This window comes from Haematobia irritans, chromosome 3, assembly GCF_050003625.1.
Source record: "Haematobia irritans isolate KBUSLIRL chromosome 3, ASM5000362v1, whole genome shotgun sequence".
Classification (NCBI taxonomy): Eukaryota; Metazoa; Arthropoda; class Insecta; order Diptera; family Muscidae; genus Haematobia; species Haematobia irritans.
The window spans coordinates 216,978,804-216,993,180 of NC_134399.1; the positions used below are offsets into that span (position 1 = coordinate 216,978,804).

The following is a 14,377-nucleotide window of genomic DNA, read 5'->3' on the forward strand; positions in this document are numbered from 1 at the left end:
ACCTCGAGCTAGAAATGTCCGATTATATCGTTGTTTGTACTTGAATGCAAGGTATTGAGATGTCGAACAAACGTGTATAATAAGATCTATGATAAGTTAAGTAAAATATATCGATAAAATATATCGATGCAAATAGGGCGAATTTTCAATACAATCTTGTTTTACAACTAGAAGCTTAAAAAATAAAATCGGAATATCGGTATATATAGGGGGCTATACCAACACAAGAACCTATAACCATCATTTTCTTTACACCTATTTGTGGTCCTAAAATGCCTCTGTATTTCAAGTTGAAGGCAAATAGGATAGAAAGTACGGTTTCTAGAAGCCCAAGAAGTAAAATCGGAATATCGGTCTATATGGGGGCTATATAAATACATGGACCGATAGACACCATTTTTGGCACTCCTATTTGCGGTCCTCAAATACCTCTAGATTTCCATTTTCAGGCAAATCGGATAGAAACTATAGTTCCTAGAAGCTCAAGAAGTACAACTGGGAGATCGGTCTATAACATATGGGGGCTATACCAAAAAATGGACCGATACACACCATTTTTAGCACACCTACATTTGGTCCTAATTTCAAGTTTCAGCCAAATCGGATAAAAAATACAGTTTCCAGAAGCCCAAGAAGTAAAATCGGTAGATCGGTCTATATGGGGGGCTATAGTAAAACGTCATCAATCAATCCCATTTTATCATTAAATAGTCCAGACATAATTATAAAGCCGTGACCGAAGTTTCACGATGATACCTATACTGGAAGTATATTTGGCGTTGCATTTTCATGTTTTAAGATAATGAAGTACTTAGAACCATTTTTGTTTTGCAAAATTTGTTTAAATTCAACGAAAATTTTGTAGGGAAAATTGTTTGGGAATGTATGGGAAAGTAGGGAAGTTTTTTTGTCCTTGTAGGGTAAACCGAACATTTTCCCTGGCAACACTGAGCTATAGTGTTGCCAGGGAAAATATGCAACTGCGGTTTATCTCCCAGACCTATATTAATGTTACCCCACAAATGCTTATGATTACTAATTCAGTAAGGGTGGTTTAGGGTATGATATAGTCGGCCCGACTTTCTACTTTACTTACTTGTTTTTAAAGATCAATTAATTTTTTAAATTGACTTCGGTAATACTATCATTTCTGTGATATATTTCAATTAAAAAATAATTGGATCAATTAGTTTCGTGATTGAATCCAAAAATTATATATTGTTGTGTGTACGGTTTGATTAATGAAGCAGCAAAATTATTTGAATCGCTGGACGAACATGTCTTGTACAGCACGATTTTGTGAACGGTCTTACTAATTACTAACAATTGTCTATTGTGCAGTCTAATTCAGCGTAAAAAATGCTTCAAATATCACTAAATCATTGGGTTCGCCAATCTACCAATACGTAACTTGTCGACTTAATTTATTCGAAGTTTTTCATAGATGGTTCAACAACAACAATTTTGTCAATTGATTTTATAATATACGAAAATATTGGACCATTAATTCATTATCTTATAAATTTTGAATAACTATGATGACATTTAACTTATTACTTGATGTGACAGTTCATTAAAACAAACTCAATAACTATGATTCGTTAAGTAGCTGCAATTAAAATTTCATTTTCCTCTGATGGTGTTGCATGAATCAATTTGCATTTAATTACAGCTTGGGTCTTGTTAATATTTTTCTCTTTACGTTTTCTTTCATTTTTTTTTTGCAGTTATGTTCCCTCTACCGTGGGGACTTGGATCCGACACCTTGTTGTGAATATATTAAGTTCTCGCTTGGACAAAGGAGAACATCAACCCAATCGAATCGAGCACAGCGACTTCATTCAATGGTTGATTGAGAACAAACAAAAGCAAAATGAACCAATCGATGTGGCCACAATTGTAGGTCATTGTGGTACTTTTTTGCTTGAGGGATTTGAGACTTCATCGTCCCTAATGGCATTTGCTCTCTATGAGGTATGTAAATATGAAAGTGTATAGTTTTATTGCATATGAGAGAAGGTGATAGAAATTTCGAAAGGATATGTTTTTAATAGCACCTTGTTAATCACATTTACAAGGGTGGTCCAAAAAGTAGCGATTAATTTTTTATATCCTCCGCCATAGGATGGGATGGTTAACTATGTCATTCCGTTTGTAACAAATTGAAATATTGTTCTAAGACCCCATAAAGTATATATGTTCTGGTTCGTGGTGAAATTATGAGTCGACCTAAGCATGTCCGTCTGTTGAAATCACGCTAACTTCCGAATGATATAAGCTATCGACTATTGAAACTTGGCACAAGTAGTTGTTATTGAAGTAGGTCGGATGGTATTGCAAATGTGCCATATCGGTCCCCTTTTCGTATAGCCCCCATATAAACGGACCCTCAGATTTGGCTTGCGGAGCCTCTACGGGAAGCATATTTCATCCGATCTGGCTAAAATTTGGTACATGGTGTTAGAATGTGATCTCTAACAAACATGCAAAAATTGGTCCACATCCGTCCATAATTACATATAGCCCCCATATAAACCGATCCCCAGATTTAGCTTACGGAGCTTCAAAGAGAAGCAAATTTCCTCCGATCCGGCTGAAATTTGGTATATGGTCTCCAACAACCAAGCAAAAATTGGTCCACATCCGTCCATAATTACATGTAGCCCGCATACACGCAAAGAAAAAAAACGTTTGGAAAACGTGTACCGAAAACGTTTTTCTTTTGTTAGAGTTTTTTGAATTGCTTCGAAAATTTTAAACTTTTATCACCAAAAAAATTCGTTTGTTACAAAATTTTTATTTTTTCAATAAAAAAAGTTATTTTTGAAATAACAACACAGTCCATTTCGTTTATATCAAACACTGTTCTTTTCTGACTTTAGGTATTTAATAAGACACATTTTACAGTTCAAAATTTAATATAGTACAATGTAATGTTGAACATTATTTCGGAATCTTCCGAATATATCTGGAATATATGAAAAAAAAAACAAAAGCAAAAAAAAAACTTTGGCCGAAGCAGGGATCGAACCCACGACCCTTGGCATGAGAGTCGGACGTAGCTACCACTGCTCCACGGTGCCAAACTAAATGTTTGTTTCTGTTAAATAAACTTTGTTTATTCGGTTCGTGGGCGCCGCAAGCTATGCTATATAAATATAACTTATATGGATATTTATCTATTGATGACCATAACAGGTACATAGCTCAGTGGTTAGTGTGTTGGCTTACAATGTGCATGGTCCGCGGTTCGATTCTCCGTCTAGGCGAAAGGTAAAAAAAAAAATTTAAAAATTTATAAAATCGTATAATTTCTTCTACATTGTTGGTATTACAGGAAAAGGTGTTAAGAACTAAAAATCCTCGTGGATGTGAGAAAGATGTGAGGGACAATGCAATTAGCAAGAAAATAATGTTTTTTTTTTTTGAGCTAGTCTTTATGAAATTGTTTTTACATCCTGGAAAAGAATAAACGTTTATCACAAAAAGTATATACTTTTCTTCGAAATACACTTCCTTACAGCGAAAAGCAAATGAGAAACGAACTTTGTTTATCTAAAATTTCGTTTGGGAGGAAAGAATTATTTTTTTGCGTGTATAAACCGATCCCCAGATTTGGTTTGCGAAGCTTCTAAGAGAAGCAAATTTCATCAGATCCGGCTGAAATTTTGTACGTGGTGTTGGTATATGGTCTCCAACAACCAAGCAAAAATTGGTCCACATCGGTCCATAATTATATATAGCCCCCAATATAAACCGATCCCCAGACTTGGCTTGCGATCCGGGTGGAAATTGGTACATGGTGTTGCTATACACGCAAAGAAAAAAAAACGTGAAAACGTGTATCAAAAACGTTTTTCTTTTGTTAGAGTTTTTTGAATTTCTTCGAAAATTTTAAACTTTTATCACCAAAAAAATTCGCTTGTTACAAAATTTTTATTTTTTCAATAAAAAAAGTTATTTTTGAACCAACAACACAGTCCATTTCGTTTATATCAAACACTGTTCGTTTCTGACTTTAGGTCTTTTATAAGACACATTTTACAGTTCATAGTCGGACGTAGCAACTACTGCTCCACGGTGCCCAACTAAATGTATTTTTCTGTTAAATAAAGTTTGTTTAATCGGCTCGTGGGAGCCGCAAGCTGTGCTAAATAAATATAACTTATATGGGTAATTGTCTATTGATGACAATAACGGCTACATGGCTCAGTGGATAGTGTGTTGGCTTACAAATTGCATGGTCCGCGGTTCGATTCTCCGTCCAGGCGAATGGTAAAAAAAATACAAATTTATATAATCGTATAATTTTTTCTACATTGTTTGTATTACAGAAAATGGTGCTAAGAACTAAAAAACCTCGAGGAAGTGAGAAAGATGTAAGGGAAAATGAAATTAGCCACAAAAAATGTATTTTTTTTAGTTAGTCTTTATGAAATTGTTTTTACATCCTGGAAAAGAATAAACGTTTATCACAAAAAGTATATGCTTTTCTTCCAAATACACTTCCTTTCAGCGAAAAGCAAATAAGAAACGAACTTTTTTTGTCTAAAATTTCGTTTGGGAGGAAAGAATTATTTTTTTGCGTGTATGTTCTCTAATAACCCTGCTAAAATTGGTTCTTATCGGTCCATAATTATATATAGCCCTCATATAAACCATTATCCAAATTGACTTCTGGAGCCTCTTAGAGGAGCCAAATTCATCCGATCCGGTTGAAATTTGGTACGTGGTGTTAGTATATGGTCTTTCCTCCATATAAACCCATCCCCAGATTTGAACTCCGGAGCCTATTAAAGGAGCAAAATTTATCCGATACAGTTGAAATTTGGTACATTTCGCTAGTATATGGCCGATAACAACCATGCCCAAAATGGTCGATCTATATTATATATAGCCCCCAGATAACCCGATCCCCAATAACAGAAAAATCACGATTGCCACTCGAGCCAAAAATAATCTACCAAGATTTTATTGCCGTAGAAAATTTTGATAAATTTTTATTTCTATAGGAAATTTTGTCAAAATTTTATTTCCTTAGGAGATTTTGTCAAAATTGTATTTCTATAGGAAATTTTGTCAAAATATTATTTGTTTTGTTATTGTTGGTTTTTTTCTTTAATCATTGTCGTTGTTTTTATTTGATGTCAGCTTAAAACCATGCATTGACTAAACTACAAGTGTAGCTTAACCAACAGAGGAAAAGAATGTTTGTCAAATTTATTCTGATAATTGGTTGATAATTTTGCTGCAAGTAGAGGATGCTGATGAGGAATGTGGTAATTCCGACCATCTTGCAGTGTATAGGGCTTTGTCCAAAAAAATTTGGCAAACATTCTTTTCCTCTGTTGGTTAAGCTACACTTGCATGGTTTTAAGCTGAAATCAAAAAAACAACAACAAAATTTTATTTTTATAGAAAATTTTGTCAGAATTTTATTTCTATAGACATTTTTGTCAAAATGTTATTTCTATAGAAAATTTATGAAACACCTCTTAGTTAGAGAAGAATATTTTGCAAAATCTTTCAAAACATTAAAAATTCTACCAATCTACTAAACAGTAAAAAATCTGCCATTTTTAGTATACTCCTGTTCATAATTGTATATAGCCCCCATATAAAGCGACAACCATGTTTCAATTCTGGCTCTATAATTGCCGCACATAAGTTCATATCGATTCGTTTTTACACTGAAAAAAAGCATGCCCGGTTCCAAAGATTTTGTCTTTATTTTAACAAATGTGGTATTGATTCCGAGCCAAAAGAAGCGGAGAATACAAGTAAGGTTAAATTTCCAAAAATAGGAAATGCTTTTCAATACTTAATTTTAAAGACTCTTGTACTTTAAACATAGCATAAATTCTACTTGAATTCGAATCTGAATTTGGAAATTTAAGTACGAAAGTTTTTCATAAAAAGTACGAAAGTTTTACCTATGAAGAGTAAATTTCGTTAAAAGAACGTAACATTTCGTTTTTTTAATGAAAAGTTTCTTTGGTTGTAAAACAATGACAAATTTCGTACTTTTAACGAAATTTGGGGCCACAAAATCAAATAAACGTTTTTTTTTTTTATTTTACGAGTACTTCTTAAACTTGTGAAAGCCTAATTATTTCTTTTGAAAATTTGTGGTTTTATAAATATTTACAAAAAAAAAATTAACAAATAAAAACAAGTATATACAGCACTAAGTTCGGCCGGGCCGAATCTTAAATACCCACCACCATGAACCAAATATTAGGGTTTCCTTTGAAATTTCAGGAGGGCTTGAGGACTTGAGAACACTTCCCTCTAGATTTCCAATTTCAGACAAATTGGATAAAAACTACGATTTCTATAAGCCCAAGACCCCAAATCGGGAGGTCGAACTTGACCTGCCTACAGACAAAAGACGAGTTTGTGCAAAATTTCAGAACGATTGCTTCATTATTGAAGACTCTATAAGCCAAGACCCCAAATCGGGAGGTCGTTCTATATGGGGACCATACCAAAACATGGACCGATACTCACAATTTTTGGCACACGAATTTGTGGTCCTACAATGCCTCTAGATTTCCAATTTCAGGTGAATTGAATAAAAACTGCGGTTTCTATAAGCCCAAGAAGTAAAATCGGGAGATCGGTCTATATGGGGGCTATACCAAAAAATGGACCGATACTCACAATTTTTGGAACACATATTTGTGATCCTAAAATACCTCTAGATTTCCAATTTCAGCTAAATTGAATAAAAACTGCGGTTTCTATAAGCCCAAGAAGTAAAATCGGGAGATCGGTCTATATGGGGACTATATGAAAACATGGACCGATACTCACCATTTTTGGCACACCTCTTTATGGTCATAAAATACCTCTAGATTTCAAATTTCGGGCAAATTGGATAAAAACTACGATTTCTATAAGCCCAAGACCCCAAATCGGGAGGTCGGTTTATATGGGGACTATATCAAAACCTGGACCGATATAGCCCATCTTCGAACTTGACCTGCCTGCAGACAAAAGACGAGTTTGTGCAAAATTTCAGCACGATTGCTTCATTATTGAAGACTGTAGCGTGATTACAACAGACAGACAGACAGACAGACGGACAGACGGACATCGTTATATCGTCTTAGAATTTCTCCCTGATCAAGAATATATATACTTTATATAGTCGGAAATCGATATTTCGATGTGTTACAAACGGAATGACAAACTTATTATACCCCCGTCACCATTCTATGGTGGTGGGTATAAAAATAATACTTTCCTCCGGAACGAAATTTTACACAAACGAAATTTCCCTTGCCGTCATGACAGCAAATGTTCGATGGGAGAATTGTAAGGGTTGTAACGACACCAAGCAAATATGGCCCCATTTAAACTTAAACCGCACACTAGATATGTTAGTGTTCTCGAGACGCCAGATATCACTCCTGATATCTGCTATAACAGGTCGCTGCCTGATAGGCGATTTTGGTGCGAAGTATAATGACTATTGTATGAGCTGTAATGATGCGGAGGAAAAGGAATCAATAAAACACCTCTTGTGGGAGTTTCCTGCATTTTGTGTAAGGCGTAAGCAAATTTTAGGGGCATATAGCTTCAGATTACTGGCGGACCTGGAAAACGTTAACTTAAGCAGTCTGCTAATGTTTTGGGACCAATCTGGTTGGTTCAACAGAAGAAAATAATCGAGAAGGTTCAACGGTTAAAACTAGAAGTGCCCATATGTAATAGGTACTTTTAGTTAATGTGGTATCACAATGGACTGAATAGTCTAAGTGAGCCTGAATCTTAATCGGGCTGCCACTTTAACTTAACCAATTTGGTTGAAATTTTGCACTAAGGGTACAATTAGTAGTGTAGTCAAGTGTGCTAAATTTTATTGAAATTTGGTTGAAATTTTGCACTGGGAGTACAATTAGTAGTGTAGGCAAGTGTGCTAAATTTTACTGAAATCGGTTCAGATTTAGATATAGCTCCTATATATACCTCAAAGTAATGCCAGATGTGCCTAACGTAGTGGATTACACCCTGGCAAAACCACTTTTCGACAAAAAGTTTGAAACTCTAATTCCCAACAGTGAGGCGTGGTGTACACAGACCCCGGGGAATAAAAGATATATAGATTTCTATACTGATGGCTCCAAATTGAATGGACAAGTGGGGTTCGGAGTATATTCTAAAGATCTGGAAATTCGAATAGCAAAAAGATTACCTAATCACTGTAGTGTTTTTCAGGCTGAAATATTGGCAATAAGAGAGGTGGTGAATTGGCTGAGAAGTAATGTTCCAACAAATATTGGCATTAATATATACTCAGACAGTCAACCTGCAATAAAATCCTTGGACTCTGTGTTCCTTAACTCAAAAACGGCCATAGACTGTCGCAAATCTCTCAACGAGATGGCTGAGCAGTACAATATTCACCTAATATGGGTGCCTGGTCATAGGAACATACCAGGGAACTGTGAAGCAGATGTGTTAGCAAGGCTAGGAACTACCTTACATATTCCAGGGGAACTAGAATCTGTTGGTATGCCTCTGGCCACCTGCAAGCTCTTACTGCGTGAGAAGGCTGTTATGATGGCCAATATTCGATGGGAAAATTGCAAGGGTTGTAACGACACCAAGCAAATATGGCCCCATTTAAACTTAAACCGCACACTAGATATGCTAGTGTTCTCAAGGCGTCAGATAGCACTCCTAATATCTGCTATAACGGGTCGCTGCCTGATAGGCGAATTTGCAAAAACTATAGGTGCGAAGTATAATGACTATTGTATAAGCTGTCATGACGTGGAGGAAAAGGAATCAATTAAACACCTCTTGTGTGAGTGTCCTGCTTTTTGTGTAAGGCGTAAGCGAATTTTAGGAGCATATAGCTTTAGATTACTGGCTGACCTGGAAAACGTTAACTTAAGCAGTTTGTTAATGTTTTTGGAGCAATCTGGTTGGTTCCACAAAAGTAAATAATAGAGAAGGTTCAGTGGTTAAGACTAGAAGTGCCCATATGTAATAGGTACTTTTAGTTAAATGTGGTATCACAATGGACTGAATAGTCTAAGTGAGCCTGAAATTTAATCGGGCTGCCACTTTAACCTAACCTAACCTAACCTAACCTATATATACCTTTCGCCCGATTTTCCGTCATATGACCACAGAGGTTAAATTTGTAGTCCGATTTACGTGAAATTTTGCACAAGGAGTAGAATTAAAATACTAAGTATGCATGTCAAATTTGGTTGAAATCGGTTCAGATTTATATATAGCTTCCAGATATATGGTTTTCCGATTCGGGCAAAAATGGTCATAATACCCACATATTCTTTATAAAATCTCCACTGCTAAGTCGAAAACTTGTAAAAATGACTCAAATTTTCCTTTATTTCTAATACATATCTATCGACTGATAAATCATTAATATACTTTTGCGAAGTTTGGTTCAGATTAAAATGTTTCCCATATTTTTTTAATAACATACCATCCCAGGGCATTAGCCGACTTAAATTTTAAGTTTATATATTATAAACTTCGTTCAGATGGAGTCAGATTTAAATGTATGTATTTTATATATAACACCCACCACATTTGACGGGTTTGATATAGTATCGAAAATGTGGATTTACAAAGTGGTGCAGCGTATAATATAGTCGGCCCCGCCCGACTTTAGACTTTCCTTACTTGTTTTTTTTTTTTTTTTTTTTTTTTGAGTTAGTCTTTATAAAATTGTTTTAACATCCTGGAAAAGAATAAACGTTTATCACAAAAAGTATATACTTTTCTTCCAAATAAATTTCCCTAAAGCAAAAATCAAATGAGAAACGAACTATGTTTGTCTAAAATTTCGTTTGGGAGGAAAGAATTATTTTTTGCGTGTAGTTCATAGTAATTTTGGCTTGGAGTCTCCCAATGAAATAACTCTCAGGGTTTTTAAACTCAGTATTGACTTTATGAACATTCCTGAAAATTGAAATTTCTTCGCATATATCATCATCTTGGATATCAATCGCAGTCTAGCTGAAGGGAATGAAGTATTTTGAGTTTGCCACGTTTGCTACTTTCTCTACATTTACGTTTACAACTTTGCGACAGTCGCAAACCTAAAATAGCTTGATACAGACCATCTGCGCTAAGGAGGCTATTATTTAATATGTTATTAATATTAAGATTCGGCCTGGCCGATCTTTTGCCATATAATTGTTTGTATTATTACTTCATATTCTCTTCTATTATTATTTAAAATTTATTCAATCATGTTGTTTATGTTGAGACATATGTAGGTTCTTAATTATTTATTAAATTTTACATTTACATAATCTTCTTAAATTTCTATCACCCCATTCAGACTACACCCTATACAAATACCATGACTGCATTAATATTTCTTGTGTTGTCTATGGCATTTGCTTTTTTCTCTCTTTGGCTTTTGGCATTTTTTTCTCATTTTTATTTTAGTATGCCACAAATCCATTGGAACAGCAAAAAGTTTTCAACGATGTTGATGAAGTTTTGAAACGCTATAATGGTAAAATTTGTTACGAAGCCTTGCACGAAATGCGTTTCCTAAGAGCATCTCTCATTGGTAGGTTTGTCATTTATTTAATTATTGACACTATAGTTTATTGTTTGGTATCAACTTTTATTTTCTTATTTTTTATGAGAACTTTTGGTGTTGTATTTGTGATCTGTTTCAGAAACTCTTCGCTTGCACGCACCTATGATGGCTCTATTGAAACATTGCACCAAGCCTTTTAAGATGCCACCACAATATGGTGATAATGGAAATTCATTCATGGTGCCGGAGGGTATGATCTTTGTAGTGCCCGTTAAAGCTATCCATTAGTAAGTACCGTAGGGTGTTTATTGTTGTATGGTTATAGTGAATATTTGTTTGTTCATTAGGGAAACATGCAGAGAAGAAATGTGATCAACTCTTAACATGTGTTTTCTTATAAGTAATATAGAACATTTTTGTTGCAAAAATATAATTTTCTCGTCAAACATAAACATTCTTGCGTTATTGCCCAATAGAATTTTGTATTATAATAATATAATATATAAAAATAACATGTTTGCGACAAACATGTTACAACTTTCCTGCCCAAAAATATCATCATGCTGCTTTTGAAACATATTTGAATTGATCGTATTCGTATTCCTTAGATTTATTTAATTCACATTTACAATATTACTTATGACACTAATTATAATTTATATATGGCATAGCTGATACGCGGTAGCCAGTGTTAGTGTATAAATATAAATTAAATTATTCGTACATACTTCGTATTTCAGTAGTGGTTCAATTAAATTCATTCTGTATAAGGTTTCTATATTTAATACTATACTCTAAATATTTGTAAAATGGTTCGAAGTTTGTGCTCAATGGGCTCTTATTATCAAGCTTGTAGCGCGAGTGGATAGTTTTTTCAGTTTTTAAGAATATTCGATCGTGTTCCAATTGTAAAGGGTGGTTAAAATTTCAAGGGCCGATGTTGATTTTGAATAAAACACAAACTATTTAGGAAATTATTGCAATTTTATTTTGTTATGATATATTGGTATTACTCAATTATGTATGGAACAAAATATCGGCAAAATGGGTGCCGCGACCTCGGTGGCACAACTTCATCCGATGGTCCAAATTTTCGATGACGCTGAGGCATAATGGAAGTTCTATGCCATTAATGTGCCGAATTATCTCATCCTTTAGCTCTTCAATTGCTGGCTTATCGACGTACACCTTTTCTTTCAAATAACCCCAATTGACATCGCCATTACGTGAGATAACACGGCCATTGAATGCGCAAAAGAGCCATTGTTTCGTTAGCTGTGTGGCAAGTGGCACCGTCCTGCTGAAACCACATATCGTCCACATCCATATCTTCCAATTCGGGCCATAAAAAGTTCGTTATCATCTCACGATAGCGAACACCATTTACAGTAACTGCCTGACCGGCCTCATTTTGGAAAAAATACGGCCCGATGATGCCGCGAGCCCATAAACCGCACCAAACAGTCACTCTTTGTGGGTGCATTGGTTTTTCGACAATCACTCTTGGATTCTCATTCGCCCAAATGCGGCAATTCTCTTTATTGACGAATCCACTGAGGGAAAATGTGCCTCATCACTGAAGATGATTTTCTTCGAAAATTGATCATCCACTCTTGCCATTTCTTGGAACCATTTAACACGTTGTTGGATTGTGTAACTCTCCATGGTTCAAATTAAGTAAGTCTGAAATAGAGAAATGTCAAAAAAAAAAAAAAAAATCGGAAAAAACTTGGCGTTTAGGTGTGGTTCACATTCAACATCGGCCCTTACAATTTAACCAACCTTGAGAAAGCGATGCGTTTTCCATGAATTCAAGTTTCTCTCTTTGTTTAAGTCGCTCAATTATATTCACCGAATGGGAGCAGATATGGGAGCCATCGTTTGGAGGACAGTGCACATACATTTGACCATTCTCTAGCCCAGTAGGTCCCTAGGGAAATTATCTTTTCTGCCAATTTTCTTGGGAGTCTATATGAATCGAGATGCAAGATGTTGTTGACATAGTTTAGATGTACCCCTAAAGTTGATGTATATAAGGAACACATTCCTGTTTCTACATCCAGAGAAGGAATATGATCACCTCAAACATGTTTCAAGAGCAAAATGTTATTTTTGGATGGAGACCATGTAACATGTTTGTCGCAAAAATTTTGTTTTCTCGGCAAACATAGTATGCTTTCCGAAACCAGGTCCATAATTTCCGAGAAAATAACATGGTTGCGGCGAACATATTACATGGTCACTATTCAAAAATAACATTTTGCTCTTGGAACATGTTTGAGGTGATCATATTCCTTCTCTGGATGTAGATGCAGCAAATATTTTGCCATATTGCTGGGAAGCTACAAAAAAAATATCTTAATAATTTCTCAACATTTTCATCCCGAACAAAGCCCCAAACTTGTGCTGCATAGAACATGATTGATCTACAACAGGCGTTAAAACTATTTAACTTATTCTCCTTGGACATCTGAGGGTTATTTATATACTTCGACCATGTAGAAGCGACAGCTATTTTCGACGCAGATAGCTTCTTCGCTAGACGCCTTCTAAACGACATGTTGTAAGCCACCGTGGTGCAATGGTTAGCATGCCCGCCTTGCATACACAAGGTCGTGGGTTCGATTCCTGCTTCCACCAAACACCAAAAAGTTTTTCAGCGGTGGATTATCCCACTTCAGTAATGCTGGTGACATTTCTGAGGGTTTCAAAGCTTCTCTAAGTGGTTTCACTGCAATGTGGAACGCCGTTCGAACTCGGCTATAAAAAGTAGGTCCCTTGTCATTGAGCTTAACATGGAATCGGGCAGCACTCAGTGATAAGAGAGAGGTTCACCAATGTGGTATCACAATGGACTGAATAGTCTAAGTGAGCCTGATACATCGGGCTGCCACCTAACCTAACCTAAGTAACCTCAACCTCTAAATATGTGCAACTGTTCACAATTTCTATATTCTGTTCTCCATAACGCCAAGCTAAGTTGGTAGCGATTCTTGTGCCTTTGCGAAATACTAACACTCTTGTTTTGGACAAACCCCACCTGTTACAGTAAGCTTGTAGTGCATCAATCATCCAGTTGGATTATCGGACAGAAGGACAATGTTGACAGCGTATAGTAAAACTTTAATGTTGGTATTTGCAATGTTAACTCCCCCAGGGAGAAAATCCGGCAAGTCATTTACGTATAAAGAAAATAGTACAGGACTAAGTACGCAGCCCTGTTTGACTCCAGTTTCCATAACGAAGTCGTCCGAAAATGTATTACCATACCAAATCTTGCTCTTCGTTTCAGCGTACAATAGTTGAATTATTCTTACTATTTTCCACGAAAGGCCTATATAATAAGCTATTTCTTGAAAGAGTATCAAAGGCAGTTGAAAAGTCGACAAAGAAAGAGTACGTCTTCTTGTTATTTAGACTATTATATACAAAAGGCAATAAATTTAATGAGCAAATAAAATAATCAATTACTGAACTCCCACCCCATCGCCGCACAAAATGTATATTCCCCCTTCTAAATCTCCCATAGTGCTGTCATTTAAAAATATCCCGCCCACATCTTCTACAATAGTAATCAACTCTCTGCCCTGCGTGCCGTTTAAAGTGCCGTCTGTTGATAGCCTATTGCTGCATATCCTCGGGGAACCCCCCAACGATATCGTATCCAACATTTGCTCCGTGCCTATTCTTGCATTAAAATCTCCCATCATTAGAAAATTGACTGGTTTCAAGTCTCTCAAAAATTTACTGAAAATGGTTGCATCGTTTTTCCAATTCGTACAGTTCAGGTATACCGGGACAAGATAGATCATGTTTCCATTCAGGTTAGCAGACAGT

At 35.6% G+C, this 14,377-nt stretch overlaps 2 protein-coding genes across 2 annotated transcripts in view; one reads left to right on the forward strand and one right to left on the reverse strand.

Annotated features, from left to right (window-relative positions):
- Positions 1-14,377, reverse strand: part of LOC142232135 (uncharacterized) — a 199,248-nt gene that overhangs the window by 35,456 nt on the left and 149,415 nt on the right. The window lies entirely within an intron of this gene.
- The window catches only part of Cyp308a1 (Cytochrome P450 308a1), a 40,046-nt gene that overhangs the window by 13,813 nt on the left and 11,856 nt on the right, over positions 1-14,377 (forward strand). The window contains exons 5-7 of the mRNA XM_075302850.1: positions 1,728-1,974; positions 10,441-10,567; positions 10,680-10,827. Coding sequence (XP_075158965.1) covers positions 1,728-1,974; positions 10,441-10,567; positions 10,680-10,827 — 522 coding nt within the window. The remainder of the gene's footprint in view (positions 1-1,727; positions 1,975-10,440; positions 10,568-10,679; positions 10,828-14,377) is intronic.